Genomic DNA, 17591 nt, shown 5'->3' with positions numbered 1-17591 from the left:
GTGAACATTTGTCTGTGAGAGTGTGTGTGTGTTTGTGTGAACATGTGTCTGTGTGTGTGTGTGTGTTTTGGGTGAACATTTGTCTGTGTGTGTGTGTGTGTGTGTTTGTGTGAACATGTGTCTGTGAGAGTGTGTGTGTGTTTGTGTGAACATGTGTCTGTGTGTGTGTGTGTGTTTGTGTGTGTGTGTGTGCACGTGAGTGTGTTTGTGTGTGTCTGTGAGAGTGTGTGTGTGTTTGTGTGAACATTTGTCTGTGTGTGTGTGTGTGTGTTTGTGTGTGTCTGTGAGAGTGTGTGTGTTTGTGTGAACATGTGTCTGTGTGTGTGTGTGTGTGTATGTGTGTGTCTGTGAGAGTGTGTGTGTGTTTGTGTGAACATTTGTCTGTGTGTGTGTGTGTGTGTGTGTGTGTGTGTGTGTGTTTGTGTGTGTGCACGTGTGTGCAAGTGTGTGTCTGTGAGAATGTGTGTGTTTGTGTGAACATGTGTGTGTGTGTGTCAATTATTTATTTATTTATGTGAGAGTGTGTGTGTCTTTGCTTGTTTGTGTGTTTTGTGCTAGTGTGTGTTTGTGTGAGTGAGCATGTGTTTAACTTTTTGTGTGTGTGTCTGTGCGAGTGTGTGTGTGTGTGCTTTTGTTTGACTGTTTTTTGTGTGTCCTGGTTTGTGTTTTTGAGTGTGTTTGTGCGTCTGTGTCCATGTGTATCTATTTTTGTTTATGTGACTGTGTGTGATTGCTTGTGCAATCATGTCTATTTGTAGGTAAGTAAGTAAGTAATTTGTGTTGTTTGTTGGTATGAGTGTGTCTTTGTGTGTCTTTGTTTGTTGGTATGAGTGTGTCTTTGTGTGTCTTTGTTTGTTGGTATGAGTGTGTCTTTGTGTGAGTGTTTCTTATGGGCTAGTGTGTGTGTTTGTGTGACTGAGTATGTGATTGACGTTTTATGTGCGTGTCTGTGCTTGTTTGTGTGAGTGTATTTTTGTGTGTTCTGGTTTGTGTTTTGAGTGTGTGTGTGTGTGTGTGCATGTGTACAGTGTGTGTCAGAGAGAAGCTGTTGCAGTTCATTTTCCTTGCATACATCTACACAAAACCATCATTCTCTGACACAGAAAGACTCACACAAGTACACACACACAGCTCTCTGCTGACCCGATCTTGACTCGACAGTGAACGAACGGTTGTATGAACTGTGGAGTTGTGTATTTGTGATGTCGGGCTGGAATCTCTGCTGATCTCCGTCAGATGATTTGCTGCAGTCGTGACGGTCGCCCTCTGCTCCTCCTGTGGGCCTCACCTAATGGACTGATTTTCCTGTGTCTGATCTGTGTGTGAGGGTGTGTGTGCGTGCATGTGTGCATGTGTGTGTGTGTGTGTGTGTGTGTGTGTCGGGGGAAAGTGGATGGGTCTCAGTAGGAGTCAGAATGTGGAGCAGAGGCTCCCTGAGGAGACGAGGAGCGGGAGAAAAACTCCTACAGATCAAATGGAGAACATTCTGTGACTCTGGCACATCAACACACACACACACACACACACACACACACACACACACACACACACACACACACACACACACACACACACACACACACACCACACACACACACACACACACACACACACACACACACACACACACACACACACACACACACACACACACACACACACACACACACACACACACACACACACTCTGAATCCCAGAAGCAATCTCAGTGGCCACAACATTCCAGGATCCAAAGCAAGTTTGAGACACATCTACATGTTATAAAGTGAGGACGGGTGAGGAGGAAGACGGGTGAGGAGGAAGACGGGTGAGGAGGAAGAGGTTGAGGAGGAAGACGGGTGAGGAGGAAGAGGTTGAGGAGGAAGACGGGTGAGGAGGAAGAGGTTGAGGAGGAAGACGGGTGAGGAGGAAGAGGTTGAGGAGGAAGACGGGTGAGGAGGGAGACGGGTGAGGAGGGAGACGGGTGAGGAGGAAGACGGGTGAGGAGGTAGAGGGTGAGGAGGAAGACGGGTGAGGAGGGAGAGGGGGAGGAGGGAGACGGGTGAGGAAGGAAGACGGGTGAAGAGGTAGAGGGTGAGGAGGAAGAGGTTGAGGAGGAAGACGGGTGAAGAGGTAGAGGGTGAGGAGGAAGACGGGTGAGGAGGGAGAGGGTGAGGAGGGAGACGGGTGAGGAAGGAAGACAGGTGAGGAAGGATAACGGGTGAGGAGGGAGATGGGTGAGGAGGAAGACGGGTGAGGAGGAAGACGGGTGAGGAGAGAGACGGGTGAGGAGGGAGACGGGTGAGGAAGGAAGACGGGTGAGGAAGGATAACGGGTGAGGAAGGATAACGGGTGAGGAGGGAGACGGGTGAGGAGGGAGATGGGTGAGGAGGAAGACGGGTGAGGAGGGAGACGGGTGAGGAAGGAAGACGGGTGAGGAAGGAAGACGGGTGAGGAAGGATAACGGGTGAGGAGGGAGACGGGAGACGGGTGAGGACTCGGAGGAAGATGGGTGAGGAGGAAGATGGGTGAGGAGGAAGACGGGTGAGGAGGAAGACGGGTGAGGAGGGAGACGGGTGAGGCGGAAGAGAGAGAGAGAAGAAGAAGTGTGTGGTCTTTGGGTGGCTGGATTGGGTCCTTGTAGGAGTTCTTTACAGTGCTGAGTCCTCACTGTTGCAACCCATGGTCACACACACACACACACACACACACACACACACACACACACACACACACACACACACACACACACACACACACACACACACACACACACACACACACACACACACACACACACACACACACGTGCACACACACACACACACACTCTGCTGTGTCTGTCATCATGGAGCAGCTGACTCCTGAGAGGCTTCGTCTCTTATTAAAACCACAGATCACTTTCTAGGAGGAGTGAGTGTGTGTGTGCAAGTGTGTGTGTGTGAGTGTGTGTGTGCACGTGTGTGTGCATGTGTGTGTGTGTGAGTGTGTGTGTGCACGTGTGTGTGTGTGTGTGTGTGTGTGTGTGTGTGTGTGTGTGTGTGTGTGTGTGTGTGAGTGTGTGTGTGCACGTGTGTGTGCATGTGTGTGTGTGTGTCCAGTGTTCTCCCTCTGACTCCACAAGACTTGACTCTCTTCTTGTTCGCGTCTTTTCTTTCACTGTCTTTTAGTGTGTTTTCCCTCTTGGCCTTCATCCCTCGCTTCCTCACACTCTTCCTCACCATGTGGCCTCCCCCCCTCCTCCCCCCTCCTCACGCCTCCTCCCCCCTCCTCACCCCTCCTCACCCCCTCCCCTCCAGTCTGTCTCGGTACCCGAGGGTGGCCCGAAGATTCCTGTGCTAAGCCCCTGGCACACATGCACACACATGCACACACACGCACACACACACACACACACACACACACACACACACACACACACACACACACACACACACCCCCACACACACACACACACACACACAGCTGGCTGCCGCTCAGGTCTTCCAGAGAGAGAGGGGAGCACCGGAGGAGAGGGGGAGAGAGAGAGAGAGAGAGAGAGGGATGTCAGAGGAGGGTAGAGGGGAGTCAGTAGAGGGGGAGTCAGGGAGGCAGGGGGTGAGACGGGGGGGTGAGGCGGGGGGTGTGTGTTGTGAAGTCATTTTTCATCCCAGGGTTCATTTTTCACCAGAGTTCCTCCACACTCTCTCCGTTTCTCCTCGTCCTCTCCTCCTCCCTTGATCCCGCTTTGTCGCTGTTTATCTTCCCGTTTCTCCCCCGTTTCTCCCCCCCTCACCCTCCTCCTCCTCACCCCCCGCCTCCCTCACTGGTCCCTCTCTCGTCTAAACTCCCTCCATCTCTCTCTCTTTCAGCCTACTTTCTCCTTTATGAAATATGGATGGCAGCAGTTTTGGGCGCTGAGAGGGTTGGATGGATGGAGGGGGAGGAACTGGGGAGGTGGGGGGTGAGAAAAGGGGGGAGGAGGGGGAGAGCGTGGTGGGGTGGGGGTGGGGGGTCTCACTAGACATGGCGTGTGCACCTAAACACCTCACTGAGCAATCTGTCAACATGTCAGCAACACATGTTTGGTGAAGAAAAAATAGAGAGAGCGAGAGAGAGGTGGAAGGAGAGAAGAGGGTGAGCAAACTCTTCCTCCCTGGGGGGGGAGGGAGGGAGGGAGGAGGGGGTCTGGCTTTGAATCCAGCAGATTTCAACTGTGCCCTCCCACCCTCCCCCCCCAGGGCATCTTTATACAATGAGAAATCTGAGCCTGACACTCCCGGGGTCTTTCATAATGCTGGAAATTTAGGGTAACCTTGACCCCCCCAGACGACCCCTCACCTGGGGGCCGCTGGAAGTTACACAGGTGGTGCTGCAGGGCCCGGTAAGGGGGGGGGGGGGGCGGGGGTACCGGTCACTCGCTGGAGTCTCTCGGCCCGCGCTGGGATCTGAACCAGCAACCCCTCAATAGCGAACACATTGTGGTTATTGTTGGCGGCGGCAGGGGCCCGTGAGCGCGGCGGGGCCCCCTAGTGCTGTGGAGGGTATAAAGACTCGGCAGGTTTTCTTTCTTCTCCTCTAACTGGACTGTTTTCCTTCTTTTCACTGGATGCACGAGTGGAAGAGAAGAATTTGCCACATGATGTGTGTGTGTGTGTGTGAGAGTGTGTTTGTGTGTGTGTGTGTGTGTGTGTGTGTGTGTGTGTGTGTGTGTGTGTGTGTGTGTTGGCACCGGCGCTTGTCTTCAGCTCAAATGTGCTCGGAGGAGAAGAAACACTCGATTAAAAATGTAACTTCCCCTCGTGCTTCTCTCCTCGCTGTGTGTGTTCCTGTGCAGAGAGTAAATATTTGTGTGCGTTTCATTACTGTGTGTGTGTGTGTGTGTGTGTGTGTGTGTGTGTGTGTGTGTGTGTGTGTGTTGACGGTGCGGATGAAAACGTGTTGTTGCCGATGACGATGATGCTGCAGTGTTTGTGTTAATTGATCAAATATTGACTCAGATCAGAGAAAAGTACATTTACATAACTTTGAATAAATATCCTTGTGTGTGTGTGTGTGAGTGTGTGTGTGAGTGTTCATGTGTGTGTGTGATCAAGTGTATGTGTGTGTGATCACATGTGTGTTCATGTGTGTGTGTGAGTGTTCATGTGTGTGTGTGAGTGTTCATGTGTGTGTGTGTGTTAATGTGTGTGTGTGTGATCAAGTGTATGTGTGTGTGATCACACGTGTGTTCATGTGTGTGTGAGTGTTTCATGTGTGTGTGTGTGATCACACGTGTGTTCATGTGTGTTTGTGATCACACGTGTGTCTCTTTATGAATGTCCGTTAACGATTTTGTGTATAGTTACGTGTGTTTTTTTAGGGTGTGTGAAAGTGTGTGTGCGAAAAAGGTTTATGTGTGGCAAATATTGTGTGAGCATAAGAGTGTGTGAGCATAAGAGTGTGTGAGCATGAACGAGTTTGTGTGTTTGTACGTTAAAGAATGCGTGTGAGTGTATTCAATTGTTTTATCCAATATAGTGTGTATGTGAAAGTGTGTGTGATAAAGAGTGTACTTATGAGTGAGTGTGTGTAAACGCGCATGAAAGAGTTTGTGTGTGTGTGTTAAAGAGTTAGTAGCGAGTGTGTGTGTTTCAGTGTGAAAATGATTGTTTGTAAAATAGTGTGTGTGCGGAAAAGTATTTGTGTGTGAAATTGTATTTGTGATTTTAAAGACTGTGTGCGTTTGTGAGATGGATTGTCAAAAATAGTGTGTTTGAAAAAGAGAGTGTGTTGAAGATTGAGTGTGTAATGAGGAGCAGACATTCCTATGATTCCTGCCAACAAGTCTGAGAAGTGCCACGTCTTTCCTTCTTCTTCTCCTTCTTCGTCTTCTCCTTCATCTTCTTCTTCTTCTTCTTCTTCTTCTTCTTCTTCTTCTTCTTCTTCTTCTCCTTCGTCTCCTCCTCCTCCTCCTCACACCTGCACCTGGACTCTGCTGCTCCTCTCATTACTCCTTCCTCCCTCCTCCTGCTGTGCTCTCCAACTGACCACATCCCCTCCACTCACCCTCCCTCCCCCCTCCTCCCCCCTCCTCCCCCGTCTCCTGTCCCCCCCGTGGATCTGGCCCCAAAGCTCTGATCCTTCCTCCGAACCCCCCAAACCTCCCCACTGTGCCCTCCTGAGACACGCACACACAAACACACCCACCCTGTGGCGAGTGGCCCCACGGCAGCCCCTGTTTGTCTCCCCCCCTCTGGTTCCTCACCCCCGCCTCCTCACCTCCGTCTCCCCCCCTGCTTTGATGCTGCGCTCTCATTATGACCACTCGGTGACATGTTCGCTCCGACCTCGGCCCGGAGACGAGACGGTGAAAACTGAGTTCACTGAGCGGGAGTGAGAGGACCAGTCGTGAAGTGTCTCTTGGACGCCTTCATCCAAGTCGTCCGTGTTTTAATTTAACTTTTTCTCGACGGCGCCACCCGCTGGCCCGGCATGTGACCCACATGGTGGTGGACGCACATATGAACGTTGGAGATCCGTGGATCACGTGTGTGTGTGTGTGTGTGTGTGCGTGCGTGTGTGTGTGTGTGTGACTGCGGCGTCTGCTGCACGTGTTGCAGGTTCAATCGCTCGCGGTCGCACAACCGGGACCGTCCACAGACCCACATCGGGAGTTTGACCCAGAACTCAGGTGTGACTCGCCTTTTGTCCTGGAAAATGTCAAAGAGAAGCGGCGCTCCGGAGAGAAGGATGACCTGGAGGGGGGGAGTTTAGAGGGGGCTGGGGGGGAGTGTTTAAAGGGGGGAGTTTAGAGGGGGGGAGACAAACGTCACAATCACACTTGATCAGTCCAGTTGTGGATCAACTGACTCGAGAACCAGCAGCGGGAACACCCCTGGCCACTGTACCACAATCCTGCACACACATGCACACACACATGCACACGCACACACACAGGCACACACACACACTGGCGTCTCCCCGGGGTGCGAGCACAACTCTTTGTCTTTGCTCCAGCGGCGCTCACGTCTCCGTCCTTTGTCCTCGGAGCTGTTGCTGCCTGATCTCAGTTCTCTGCTGGAGAGTCACCGCGGGTGAGGCGGGTGAGGCGGGTGAGGCGGGTGAGGCGGGACCGTGTGCTCGCACAGGTCGTGTCTTCTCGGCCGGTGTGTCGTGGAGGAGGGGCAGCGGTGACGGTTTGTGTGTGTGTGTGTGTGTGTGTGTTCACCGATTCATCCTGGACTGGACGAGTCATGAGATCAAAGGAAGGACTTTGAGGAAACGAGTTTATTACACAACGACACGTTCAGCAGTGGTGTGTGTGTTTGTGTGTGTATGTGTGTCAGTGTGTGTAAATATGAGTGTGTAGGTTTGTATGTGCGTGTGTCTCCAGAGGGATCAATAAAGTTTATCTAATCTAATAAATGAGGGTGTGAGTGTGTCTTTTTTGCGATTGTGTGTTGTTTGTAAGTTGGCATATATATTTGTGTGTTTTTGTCTGTGAGTGTATATTGAGTGCGAGTGTGTTTCGATGTGTGTGCGTTTGTATGTGATTGTACATATGAGCCTGTGTCAGTGTGTGTCTATGTGTGCGATCGTGGGTGTTCGAGTGTATGTGGTTGTATATGAATGTGTGTATTTGGTAGTATATATGAGCTTGTGTGAGTGTGTGTTTGGTGTGCGATGGTGTGTTGTGGTGTGTATGTGGGTGTATATATAAGTGTGTGTATCTGTGTGTATATATGAGCCTGTGTGAGTGTATGTTTGGTGTGCGATGGTGTGTTGTCGTGTGTCTGTGGGTGTATATATAAGTGTATTTGATTGTATATATGAGCCTGTGATTGTGTGTTCAGTGTGCGGTGTTTTGCTGTTGGTGTATATATAAGTGTGTGTATCTGGGTGTACAGTATATATGAGCTTGTGTGAGTGTGTGTTTGGTGTGCGGTGGTGTGTTGTCGTGAGTGTGTCTGTGGGTGTATATAAAAGTGTGTGTATTTGTGTGTATATATGAGCCTGTGTGTGTTTGGTGTGCGATGTTGTGGTGTGTGTGTGTGTGTGTGTGTGTGTGTGTGTGTGTGTGTGTGCAGTGCTCCCAGCGTGGATGTAGAATCGGGGTTAAGGAACCAGAGGATTGTCGTCTCTTTGTGTTTGTGGGTCTCAGTGCAAGAGGGACGTGTTGAAATATTAACAACCTGCTCCTCAAATCTGATCGAAAACAAACTGATAAATAAGTCACGAGCAGACAAACAAACAGAGAGTCGTCAACACAACTTCAAATCATTCACCAGAACCACTTCCATGTTCTGTTACAAACACACGGTTTCTTTTAGCGAGTCAAAGCCTTGCAGGAGCCGAGGCCTCCAACAGTTTGATGAGGTGGACTTTCTTGGTCGTGTTGGTAGCTGCACTTGCTAGCTTAGCTAGCGGCTAACAGTGACATCATCACTAGTCGCCACCAGCGTCGGCAGGTTTCGATGCAGTGATCGACTTGAATTATTGGATGGAGGAGAACGATGGAGGAGAACGATGGAGGAGAACGATGGAGGAGAACGATGGAGGAGAACGATGGAGGGGAACGATGGAGGAGAACGATGGAGGAGAACGATGGAGGAGAACGATGGAGAACGTTTGACGATGGAGGAGAACGATGGAGGAGAACGATGGAGGAGAACGATGGAGGAGAACGATGGAGGAGAACGATGGAGGAGAACGATGGAGGAGAATGATGGAGAACGTTTGACGATGGAGGAGAACGATAGAGGGGAACGATAGAGGGGAACGATGGAGAACGTTTGACGATGGAGGAGAACGATGGAGGAGAACGATGGAGGAGAACGATGGAGGAGAACGATGGAGGAGAACGATTGAGGAGAACGATGGAGGAGAACGATGTAGAACTTTTGACGATGGAGGAGAACGATAGAGGAGAACGAGAGAGGGGAACAATTGAGGAGAACGTTTGACGATGGAGACGATGGAGACGTTTGACGATGGAGGAGAACGATGGAGGAGAACGATGGAGGAGAACGATGGAGGAGAACGATGGAGAACGTTTGACGATGGAGGAGAACGATAGAGGGGAACGATGGAGGAGAACGATGGAGGAGAACGATGGAGGAGAACGATGGAGGAGAACGATGGAGGAGAACGATGTAGAACTTTTGACGATGGAGGAGAACGATAGAGGAGAACGAGAGAGGGGAACAATTGAGGAGAACGTTTGACGATGGAGACGATGGAGACGTTTGACGATGGAGGAGAACGATGGAGGAGAACGATGGAGGAGAACGATGGAGGAGAACGATGGAGGAGAACGATAGAGGAGAACGATAGAGGAGAACGATAGAGGAGAACAATTGAGGAGAACGATGGAGGAGAACGATGGAGGAGAGCGATGGAGGAGAACAATTGAGGAGAAAGATTGAGGAGAACGATGGAAGAGAACGATGGAGGAGAAAGATTGAGGAGAACGATGGAGGAGAACGATGGAGGAGAACGATGGAGGAGAACGATTGAGGAGAACGATGGAAGAGAACGATGGAGGAGAACGATTGAGGAGAACGATTGAGGAGAACGATGGAAGAGAACGATGGAGGAGAAAAATTGAGGAGAACGATGGAGGAGAACAATTGAGGAGAACGATGGAGGAGAACGATGGAGGAGAACGATGGAGGAGAACAATTGAGGAGAACGATGGAGGAGAACGATGGAGGAGAACGATGGAGGAGAACGATGGAGGAGAAGCGGAGAGCTAACAAAATTATTGGTCTTCCATATTCAACTCTAGACAAGTTTTGTCTGTCAGAATGTTGCGACGGTTAGTGTGTGTTCACGTGTGTGTGTGTGTGTGTGTGTGTGTGTGTGTGTGTGTGTTCACATGTGTGTTCCATCTCTCTTGCCGTCTGTGCCTCTAATCCCAGAGTGTGTCACTAATGGCAGGTCCAGGTGTTCTGCTCTGCTCTCCTGCTCTCCTGGGATCTTCTGTGTGTGTGTTAGTGTGCGTTAGTGTGTGTGTGTGTGTGTGTTAGTGTGTGTGTGTGTGTGTGTGTATGTGGGTTCCTCTCATGGGTTGTGTTCGAGTCGGGACGAGGGGGCTGGCAGGATCTTGTCCTCCAGAAGGGAAGGGAGTCGAGGGGAACGGTGGGCAGGAGGTACCCGCCTCTCACAGCTTGCTCTGTCACGTCCCCCAGAGCCCAGACCCCCATTTCCCAGCTCCCCGGGGTCTTCAGGAGCCTCGCCGCCTCTCTGGCTCCCCCTCCCCCTAGAGGCTTGGTGTGTGTCCACTTTTGGTCCTTGACAATTTCAGTGTGCGTTTGTGATATTATGTTTGTTTGTTTTAACGTGTGATATAGTTGTGTGTTTGTGTTAACATTTGATATTATTGTGTGTTTGTTTTAATGTGTGATATTTTTGTGTGTTTGTGTTGACATTTGATATTATTGTGTTTGTGTTAACGTGTGATTAGTGAATGTTTGTGTTGACATTTGTGATTAGTGTGTGTTCTTGTTAACATTTTTTATCAGTGTGTGTTTTTGTTAACATTGTTTATTAGTGTGTGTTTGTGTTAACATGTGACGTAATGGTTGTGTTTGTGTTGACACGTGACATTGTTATGTGTTTTTGTTGACAAGTTGTATTATGTGTTTGTATTAACGTGTGTCATTTTTAAGTGTTTGTGATGAAATGTGACGTTGTAGTGTATGTATGGACGTGTGTGATTGTTGTGCGTTTGTGTTAACACGTGATTATTGTGTGTTTGTGATGAAATGTGACGTGGTAGAGTTTTTGTTAACGTGTGACATCGTTGTGTTTGTGTTAAAATGTAACGTCGTGGTGTTAACACCTGACATTGTTGTGTGTTTGTTGTCACGTCACATGGAGTGTGTTTGTGACATCACGGTGTGTGTTTGTGTGTGTGTGTGTGTGTGTGTGTGTGTGTGTGTGCTCGGAACACACTCCAGCTGCTGACATCACTTATTCATCGGACAGGTACACTCTGATGACTGTAGGAGGACTCACACATGTTGTGTTTCTGAGAAGTAGTTCACCTGCACACTTGTTTGTTCAGTGTCCACACACACACACGCACACACACGCACACACACACACGCACGCACGCACGCACGCACGCACGCACGCACACACGCACGCACACACACACACACACATAAAATAGGTTATAATAGAATAATTTGTGACACTGTGAATGTCACTGTATTATAAAAACGCTAACTGACTGTGTGTGTGTGTAATTGTGTGTCTAAAATTGTAGTTGTGTAACTTTGTGTCTTCTTTTTTGCGTGAGAGTCTGTGTGCGTTTTTTGTGCGTATTTGCGGTTCCCCCCAAAATCATCTTATTAATGGATCATTTAGTTGGCAACATCTACACAACGCGGCCACACACACAAACACAATCTTCTGTGTGCGTGTGTGTCGGCATGTGCGTGTGCGTTTGCATGTTGTTGTTGTTGTTTACCTAACACGCCGCCGACAGCTGGTTCTCATTTCCGAGGGACGCAAACAGGACGAACAGAAAGTGGGACGGAGGAGGGAAGAGACGAGGAATCTGCCGTCCGGGGAATTGAACCAGCAACCCTCGTGTTTGAGGTTCTCCTGGCTGAGGTGAAGAGAGGAAGTGGTGATTAGAGGAGAAACATTATGGGATGGATGACGCACACGTCAATCCAACGCCCTCGGAAAATAAAGGATGACGAGGAGAACGAGTCGATCACAGAGCAGCGAGTTCAGTGATCGTCGTTGTCTTAAAAAACGCGTGTGTGCGCGTCGTGGTCCGCAGTGGTCAGTACCTGTGAAAGAGTAACACAACCTTTGTGTGACTCACATCGTCTGTGCGGCGTCATCTGCCAGCCGACCGTTGCACCCCCATGCCCCTTTAGCCCTGTGCCCCTCACCTTATGCCCCGCACACACACACACACACACACACACACACACACACACACACACACACACACACACACACACACACACACACACACACACACACACTGCCCATATGGAACAGTTGGCACACATGAGTCCGTAGCAGCCGGACACTTTCCCAGGGCAGAAGGTGACCATTCCTACTGTCTGTGTGAGTCTGTGTGCGTTTTTTTTTTATTCATGTGTATCTGTTTGTGTGTTTTCTCTGTGTGCGTTTGTTCGCTCTTAGCTGTGTGTGTGTGTGGGAGAGAGTGTGTTAGAAAAGCATGTATAAAGAAAACAAACTCACAGACTGTGTGTGTGTGTGCGTGTTTAACGGTGTGTGTGTTTAAGTGTATGTAGGTGTGTGTTTAATTGTGTGTTTGAAAGTGTGTGCGTTTCTCTCGCTGTATGCTTCTGTGTTTTTGTGTGTGTGTGTGAATGTTTGTATGTTCTAAGTTTGTGTGTGTGAATGGTGAGTGAGAGAGTGCAATCTTTCTATGTATACTTCTTGTTGTGTGTGTGATTTTGTGTGTGTTTTTGATTTTGTGTACGTATGTGCATGTGTTTATCTCTCTACCTTTATGTTTTTGAGTGTGTGCTGGGTGTCGGCGTGTGACTTTGTGTGTCGGTGCGAGTGAGTGATTGTGTAGGAGGAAGTTGGGTCTCAAGTCCTGACGGTTTGTGTTGTTCTTGTGCGAGTCGGAGAAGTAACACAACAGGTAGTTGCAGCGGTAACAACTGGTCAAACAAACGTTCCAACTGTGTAATTCTTGCGATGCATGGCAACCACGCTCGTCGCCGAGCTCGTCGGTTTCCATGACGACCTGCATGGTAATCACACGGCCAGGTACAGTGTGCGTCGTTGCACATGTTGTGAGTCTGTGTGTGTCTGCGAGCTGCTGATGATTCTGCGCTCGCTCGTGGTCGTGTGTGAGGAAGTGTGTAGCTGCGAGAGAGTGGCGCTTGTTTTTCTGCCCCCTATTGTGAGTCTGTGTGTCTGTGTGTGTGTGTGTGTGTGTGTGTGTGTGTGTGTGTGTGTGTGTGTGTGTGTGTGTGTGTGTGTGTGTGTGTGTGTGTGTGTGTGTGTGTGTGTGTGTGTGTGTGTGTGTGTGTGTGTGTGTGTGTGTGTGAGGGACACCTGGGGCAGCCCGGGGCCGTCAGTGGGGGCTGCAGAGCTGGTGAGGGGCAGGTTGAGGAGGTCAAGGGGGGTCTGGACTGATGGAGGAACACAAGCTGCTCTGAGTCTCAGGTGGATTGTTTGAGTTGAACACTAGGTGGCGCTGTGTATGGCAGCTGCTCTGGAATCTTGGTCCAGATGCAGATGAGACGAACTTCTCCTCCTCCTCTTCCTATCCTCTTCTCTCTTTCTCTTGTCCTCCTCTTCTCTCCTCCTCTTGTCCTCCTCTTCTCTCCTCTTGTCCTCCTTTTCTCTCCTCCTCTTCTCTCCTCCTCTTCTCTTGTCCTCCTCTTCTCTCCTCCTCTTGTCCTCCTCTTGTCCTCCTCTTCTCTCCTCCTCTTGTCCTCCTCTTGTCCTCCTCTTCTCTCCTCCTCTTGTCCTCCTCTTCTCTCCTCCGCTTCTCTTCACTCTTCTCTCCTCCTCTTCTTCTTTCCTCCTCTCATCCTCCTCTTCTCTCCTCTTCTCTCCTCCTCTCATCCTCCACTTCTCTCCTCCTCTCTTCCTCCTCTTCTCCGAGTGAGCGGCAGCTTCTCCTCCTCTCACTCGTCTCCTCCCGAGTATTCTTCCTCAAATTAACTTTCCATTGAAATTCCTCTCACCCCCCCCCCCTGTGTCTCCCCCCTGTGTCTCCCCCCTGTGTCTCCCCCCTGTGTCTCCCCCCTGTGTCTCCCCCACTCCACCGTCCGGCTCGTCTCTCGTTCCCTCGCGACCGACCAACAAAGGCGCCGTTTAAAAGCGTGTGATCCTCCATTTTAGTGTCGGCCACGCTAGTCAGAGGATTAGAAGTCTTTAATGACGCTAATCCCCCCCACTCTCCTCACCCCCCCACTCTCCTCACCCCTCAACCCTCCTCACCCCCCACTCTCCTCACCCCCCCACTCTCCTCACCCCTCCTCACCCCCCCACTCTCCTCACCCCTCAACTCTCCTCACCCCCCCACTCTCCTCACCCCTCAACCCTCCTCACCCCTCAACTCTCCTCACCCCCCCACTCTCCTCGCCCCCCTACTCTCCTCACCCCTCAACCCTCCTCACCCCCCCACTCTCCTCACCCCTCAACCCTCCTCACCCCTCAACTCTCCTCACCCCCCCCACTCTCCTCACCCCCACTCTCCTCACCCCCCCACTCTCCTCACCCCTCAACTCTCCTCACCCCTCAATTTTCCTCAGCCCACCCCTCACCATCACTCACCCCTTTTACTCTCCTCTTCTATCATTTCTCTGGTTCTGTTGCTCATGTCTGGGCAGAGATCGTTGTTTTCTGCTCTTGGTTTTTACGTCAAACGTGACTGTGAACTCTGACCTCTGTCGCTGACCCTTGTTTCTCACCCGCTCAGATGGAGACGACGACCCGGCCGGACTCTCCTGGATCCCGTCCTCGCCCTCCAGCAAAGACGTGGCGTCTCCCTCTCAGATGCCGGACGGATGCTGCGACCTGGACATGGCCACGGGCGGCGAGGAGGAGGGTGGAGCCGGTCTGCCGTACCCGTGTCAGTTCTGTGACAAGTCCTTCAGGTCAGTGGTCCACGAGTACACAACACATGACATGTGTGTTTGTACACAACATATGTGTGTGTGTGTACTTAAAACAAGTGTGTGTGAACATAACGTGTGTGTGTTTACATAACATATGTGTGTGTCTACATAACATATGTGTGTGTGTGTACATAACATATGTGTGTGTGTGTACTTAAAACAAGTGTGTGTGAACATAACGTGTGTGTGTTTACATAACATATGTGTGTGTGTACATAACATATGTGTGTTTGTACACAACATATGTTTGTGTGTACATAACATATGTGTGTGTCTACATAACATATGTGTGTTTGTACACAACATATGTGTGTGTGTGTACTTGAAACAAGTGTGTGTGAACATAACGTGTGTGTGTTTACATAACATATGTGTGTGTGTACATAACTTATGTGTGTTTCTACATAACATATGTGTGTGTGTACATAACATATGTGTGTTTACATAACATATGTGTGTGTGTGTGTACATAACTTATGTGTGTTTACATAACATATGTGTGTGTGTGTGTACATAACTTATGTGTGTTTACATAACATATGTGTGTGTGTGTGTACATAACTTATGTGTGTTTCTACATAACATATGTGTGTGTCTACATAACATATGTGTGTTTGTACACAACATATGTGTGTGTGTACTTAAAACAAGTGTGTGTGAACATAACATGTGTGTGTTTACATAACATATGTGTGTGTGTACATAACATATGTGTGTTTACATAACATATGTGTGTGTGTGTGTACATAACTTATGTGTGTTTACATAACATATGTGTGTGTGTGTGTACATAACTTATGTGTGTTTCTACATAACATATGTGTGTTTCTACATAACATATGTGTGTTTCTACATAACATATGTGTGTGTCTACATAACATATGTGTGTGTGTACATAACGTGTGTGTGTACATAACATATGTGTGTGTCTACATAACATGTGTGTTTCTACATAACATATGTGTGTGTGTACATAACATATGTGTGTTTCTACATAACATATGTGTGTGCGTACATAACACAAGTGTGTGTCTACATAACATATGTGTGTGTGTACATAACACAAGTGTGTGTCTACATAACATATGTGTGTGCGTACATAACACAAGTGTGTGTCTACATAACATATGTGTGTGTGTACATATATGTTAGTTTGTGTATACATATGTGTGTGTACAAGTGTGTGTACATAACATAAGTGTGTTTGTAGGTTTGAGTCTGTACATGCGTGTGTGTTGGTTTGTGTATATGCGTGTATGTGTGTGTGTAAGTTTGTGTATACATGTCTGTGTGTACATATGAGTGTTAAAAATGACTTACTTTCTTACTTACTTACATGTGTGTGTATGTAGGTTTGTGTTTACATATGAATGTGATTGATGGTCATATGAGTGTAGATGTGCGTGTGTGTATTTGTGTGTGTACAGGTGCATCTTTGTGTTCAATTGTGGTCGTCTACATGTGTATGAAAATGTTCTTATGTGTACTTGTGTGTGTACATTTGTGTGTGTCTACATGTGTGTGTACATGTGTGTGTGAACAGAAAAGAGACTATAGCCAACAGAAATATGTCATAAGGTCAAACAGGGGTCACAGGCATTATGCATGTTTTTAAACCTCTTTATTGCTATTATCGTGCCCACGGCTCACGTTGACCTTTGACCCGCAGCCGGCTGAGCTACCTGAAGCGTCACGAGCAGATCCACAGCGACAAACTTCCTTTCAAATGTACCTTCTGCAGCCGCCTCTTCAAACACAAGCGCAGCCGAGACCGACACGTCAAGCTGCACACAGGTAACCACTCGCCAGGTGTTCCCTCCGTCCACGCGCTCCACTCACGGTTCTGTGCTGGTTCCGGTCCAGGAGACAAGAAGTACAGCTGCCAAGAGTGCGAAGCTGCCTTCTCCCGCTCCGACCACCTCAAGATCCACCTGAAGACTCACAGGTGAGACTCCTTCCACTGCTCACCTGCTCACCTGCTCACCTGGCTCACCTGGCTCACTGGTCGTAATGTTTTGTCTCTGCAGCTCCAGCAAACCCTTCAAGTGCAGCGTTTGTAAGCGAGGCTTCTCTTCCACGTCCTCACTGCAGAGCCACATGCAGGTGAGACCATCACACGTCAACTTCTCTCCTTCATGTTCCCTCACTTCTTTCCTTCATGTTCCTTCACTTATTTCCTTCATGTTCCTTCACTTCTTTCCTTCATGTTCCTTCACTTCTGTCCTTCATGTTCCTTCACTTCTTTCCTTCATGTTCCTTCACTTCTGTCCTTCATGTTCCTTAACTTCTGTCCTTCATGTTCCTTCACTTCTTTCCTTCATGTTCCTTCACTTCTGTCCTTCATGTTCCTTCACTTCTTTCCTTCATGTTCCTTCACTTCTGTCCTTCATGTTCCTTAACTTCTGTCCTTCATGTTCCTTAACTTCTTTCCTTCATGTTCCCTCACTTCTCTCCTTCATGTTCCTTCACTTCTTTCCTTCATGTTCCTTCACTTCTTTCCTTCATGTTCCTTCAATTCTTTCCTTCATGTTCTTTCACTTCTTTCCTTCATGTTCCCTCACTTCTCTCCTTCATGTTCCCTCACTTCCCTCCTTCATGTTCCCTCACTTCTCTCCTTCATGTTTCCTCACTTCCTTCCTTTATGTTCCCTCACTTCCCTCCTTTATGTTCCCTCTCTTCTCTCCTTCATGTTCCCTTACTATTATCCTTTATGTTTCCTCACTTTTTCCTTCATGTTCCCTCACTTTTCTCCTCCATGTTCCCTCACTTCCTTCCTTTATGTTCCCTCACTTCCCTCCTTTATGTTCCCTCTCTTCTCTCCTTCATGTTCCCTTACTATTATCCTTTATGTTTCCTCACTTTTTCCTTCATGTTCCCTCACTTTTCTCCTCCATGTTCCCTCACTTCCATCCTTTATGTTCCCTCACTTTTTCCTTCATGTTCCCTCACTTCTCTCCTTCATGTTCCCTCACTTCCATCCTTTATGTTCCCTCACTTTTTCCTTCATGTTCCCT

At 48.8% G+C, this 17591-nt stretch overlaps 1 protein-coding gene across 1 annotated transcript in view; it reads left to right on the top strand.

Annotated features, from left to right (window-relative positions):
* znf423 (zinc finger protein 423) overlaps nucleotides 1-17591 on the top strand; it is a 90163-nt gene that overhangs the window by 22991 nt on the left and 49581 nt on the right. Inside the window, exons 4-7 of the mRNA XM_087797811.1 lie at nucleotides 14379-14556; nucleotides 16247-16371; nucleotides 16441-16522; nucleotides 16605-16680. Of these exons, the coding sequence (XP_087653937.1) occupies nucleotides 14379-14556; nucleotides 16247-16371; nucleotides 16441-16522; nucleotides 16605-16680 (461 nt within the window). The remainder of the gene's footprint in view (nucleotides 1-14378; nucleotides 14557-16246; nucleotides 16372-16440; nucleotides 16523-16604; nucleotides 16681-17591) is intronic.

Source organism: Callionymus lyra, chromosome 8 (assembly GCF_982586985.1).
Source record: "Callionymus lyra chromosome 8, fCalLyr1.hap1.1, whole genome shotgun sequence".
NCBI classification, from domain to species: Eukaryota; Metazoa; Chordata; class Actinopteri; order Syngnathiformes; family Callionymidae; genus Callionymus; species Callionymus lyra.
Note: the sequence above shows the minus strand (reverse complement) of the source record. Positions and strands in the feature narration are given on the sequence as shown.